Below are 3208 nucleotides of genomic sequence, written 5' to 3'. Positions count from 1 at the left end.
TCCTCAGTCGGCCATTTCGTTTTGTGCAGGCCGCCAGCAGAGCTCAGAGGGCAGAGGGGACTGCGGCGTGTTTCTGATTCACCTGAAAAAAAAAAGCAACAACATCGAAACATGAATGAAACGGCAATTTCATTCGCCAAGGACTTTTTGGCCGGCGGTATCTCAGCTGCCATCTCCAAAACAGCCGTCGCTCCCATTGAGAGAGTGAAGCTTCTCCTTCAGGTAACGATAAAAGCGCTGCCTTTCCGGTACGCACTGCGTTAGCTTGGCCCGGCTAGCCTGTGTAACCTGTTGGGCAATGGACGCATTCCAGGGTTTAGTTCAACTATCATGTTATTACTAATGTTGTTTAAATTAACTGCATTACGGTGGGGCTTAAGTTTCAACGTGTTTTGCTATGAATTCTGAGTTATATGAGTAGGTCATCCATGAGATGAGGAATGACCTACAGGAGCCCGGCTGCTAACGCTGCTACTAGCTACATACGTTAACCTTAGCCGGTGTAAGCTAACAAAGGACAAACGCTGTGTGACATTGGAACATTATGTACAAACAAGTTTCTTTTAAGCTTTTTCGACATTTATGGTGTTATCCATGCGTAGCCACGGGTAACCGTTTTACTTTGCACACATTTGATGAGAATAATGAATGAGCATCTTTAGGGAAGCTAGCAGGATGTAAAGGCCCGTCATCACTTTCACATCCCGTTCAATTATATTTACGTTCCTTTCTCCACGCAATACGTTTTATTATTTAATGTATTATCTATTATTTAACACTATATTCTTAAATAACTAAGCAGGATGAATCAAAGCTTCTGGTTGATCCTTAACCTAGTCAGATACTCATACTCAAGTCTTGAGTTTTTTTCCCCCGTGGGTCACAGATAGTTGACCTTGTCACTCTTTACCTCCATTTTTAACATTCACCCCCGTCTATTTCCAGGTCCAACATGCCAGCAAGCAGATCACCGCAGACAAACACTACAAGGGTATCATTGACTGCGTGGTCCGGATTCCCAAGGAACAGGGATTCCTCTCTTTCTGGAGGGGTAACCTTGCCAATGTCATCAGATACTTCCCCACCCAAGCCCTCAACTTCGCTTTCAAGGACAAGTACAAGAAGATCTTCCTGGATGGTGTGGACAAGCGCACCCAGTTCTGGAGGTACTTCGCAGGTAACCTGGCATCCGGTGGCGCTGCCGGGGCCACCTCCCTCTGCTTCGTGTACCCCCTCGACTTCGCCCGTACCCGTCTGGCGGCCGACGTGGGAAAGGCTGGAGCCGAGAGGGAGTTCTCCGGGCTGGGTAACTGCTTAATGAAGATCTCAAAGTCTGACGGCATTAAGGGTTTGTACCAGGGCTTCAACGTGTCTGTGCAGGGCATCATCATCTACAGGGCTGCGTACTTCGGCATGTACGACACAGCTAAAGGTATGTACCGCTATCTCTTACGCGTGCGCACTATTGACATCGTCTGGTGCTGTTTGTTCATGGTTTCATCTCTTTTTGTCTCCACAGGTATGCTTCCAGACCCCAAGAACACCAGCATATTGGTGAGCTGGATGATCGCACAGTCTGTGACGGCCGTTGCCGGCCTAACCTCGTACCCCTTCGACACAGTCCGTAGACGTATGATGATGCAGTCCGGACGCAAAGGAGGTGGGTCTTTAAGTCATTGCACTATTTTTTTTTTTTTTTTTTTTTTTGGTAAATCAAACTTTTGTTCTTCTTGAGCTAATATTTTTGTATTTTTTGCTTTTAGCCGACATTATGTACACCGGGACCATCGACTGCTGGCGCAAGATTTTGCGCGACGAGGGCGGCAATGCTTTCTTCAAGGGCGCCTGGTCCAACGTGCTCAGAGGAATGGGCGGAGCCTTTGTGCTAGTGTTGTACGATGAGCTGAAGAAAGTCCTGTAAATCTTCATTTTTGTTTGTCACATCACTGTCCAATTTGGCTAAATGTAACAACTCTCTCCATGTCTATGGACTCTGCATTCTGCCTTATTTATGGGGAACAAAACTAGTGTCTCACCAATAGCTGTTGGCGTTGGCTTGTATTTGCTCATCTTTGATTTTAAAACGTTCCACGCCCCACTTTATCTTTACCAATGTCATTCCTGTAAAGCGATCTGATACCTCCTCCATTCACTAGGTTTGTATGATCCCGAGTTAAATAAATCTGTTCTGGGGAACAAACTTAAACCTCTGTCTCTGACTGATCATTGGTTAAAAGGGAAATGCATGAATCGGCTTACACCGCACTGCTATATTTACACACGCTTATCTCCCTGAGCCGTTCTGGTGAGACTGGTTTGTCACGGCGAGGATTGGAGCGACCACATCCTCGGAGTGTTGGTACATTTACTTTAGCTCTATACATGGATTTAAATAAGATGCTTTTTAACTGAAATCACAATTATTTGGATCAATAGTTTAATCATGATTATGGAATATTATTTAGCTGACATTTATTTGATATGGACATCATAATTACATTCGTTTTCCAGATGTATTGTTGCTATATTTCACCACCTGTCCACAGGAGGCTTTTAAAACATTTAAAATTAGCATAAAATAAAGTAAAAAGCAAATATGCGCATTAAAATTTGATTAATTTTGCAGCCTCTTAACAAAGTTTTTGTTCAGTGAAGAATTTTAATAAATGTTAAGCAGGGTTTAATTTATCTAATTTAATTAAACCTTTTTTTCTCATCACCAGGAGAATAGTTTGGTACAACTGTGTTAAAGCCACGTTAAAATATTTAAAAAATCTGAGATTAAATTCACAATAAATAAAAATAAAGTTGTAGTTTAAAGTTTGACAATAAATTTAATTTAAAAAAAAAAGAGCCCTTTAATCTTGAAATGTTAGAATTTAAATCTCATAAATTAAGCATTTTGCTCTTTACATGAATTTGATATTTTCAACTGAGATTCAGTCTCCACCCACATGTGATAAGGTTTTTATAAAGTAAAATATTTAAATAAATGTTTGGCAGGATTTAATTTATCTAATTTATTTGTACCATTAAATAACTATTAGGAAAATAAAAGTTGCATGGTTTGACGGCGTATTAGGGCCTCATTAAAAAACCACTACGAGATTAAAGTTGTAATAATATGAGAATAAAGTCGTAATATTTTGAGAATAATCATAATTTTGTGAGAATAAAGGCGTCATTCAAAGAAAAGTAACTTAATTGC

The 3208-nt window shown here is 41.0% G+C and overlaps 1 protein-coding gene across 1 annotated transcript; it reads left to right on the top strand.

Annotated features, from left to right (window-relative positions):
- On the top strand, window positions 1-2206 carry si:dkey-251i10.1 (ADP/ATP translocase 2). The gene is made up of 4 exons (XM_028467040.1): window positions 1-222; window positions 946-1432; window positions 1520-1660; window positions 1764-2206. The coding sequence occupies exons 1-4, from the start codon at window positions 112-114 to the stop codon at window positions 1919-1921; spliced, it is 897 nt and encodes a 298-aa protein (XP_028322841.1). The 5' UTR covers window positions 1-111; the 3' UTR covers window positions 1922-2206.
- The last annotated feature ends 1002 nt before the right edge of the window (window positions 2207-3208 follow it).

Source organism: Gouania willdenowi, chromosome 14 (assembly GCF_900634775.1).
Source record: "Gouania willdenowi chromosome 14, fGouWil2.1, whole genome shotgun sequence".
In the NCBI taxonomy this organism is placed as follows: Eukaryota; Metazoa; Chordata; class Actinopteri; order Blenniiformes; family Gobiesocidae; genus Gouania; species Gouania willdenowi.
The sequence above is the reverse complement of the archived record's forward strand: the minus strand, read 5'-3'. Positions and strand labels throughout refer to the sequence as shown.

Bases quoted from the DNA above. Each gene is read 5' to 3' on its own strand.
- si:dkey-251i10.1 (XM_028467040.1), top strand. From the start codon at position 112: ATGAATGAAACGGCAATTTCATTCGCCAAGGACTTTTTGGCCGGCGGT. The intron at 223-945 runs GTAACGATAAAA...GTCTATTTCCAG, and splicing joins GAGTGAAGCTTCTCCTTCAG to GTCCAACATGCCAGCAAGCA. The intron at 1,661-1,763 runs GTGGGTCTTTAA...TTTTGCTTTTAG, and splicing joins GCAGTCCGGACGCAAAGGAG to CCGACATTATGTACACCGGG.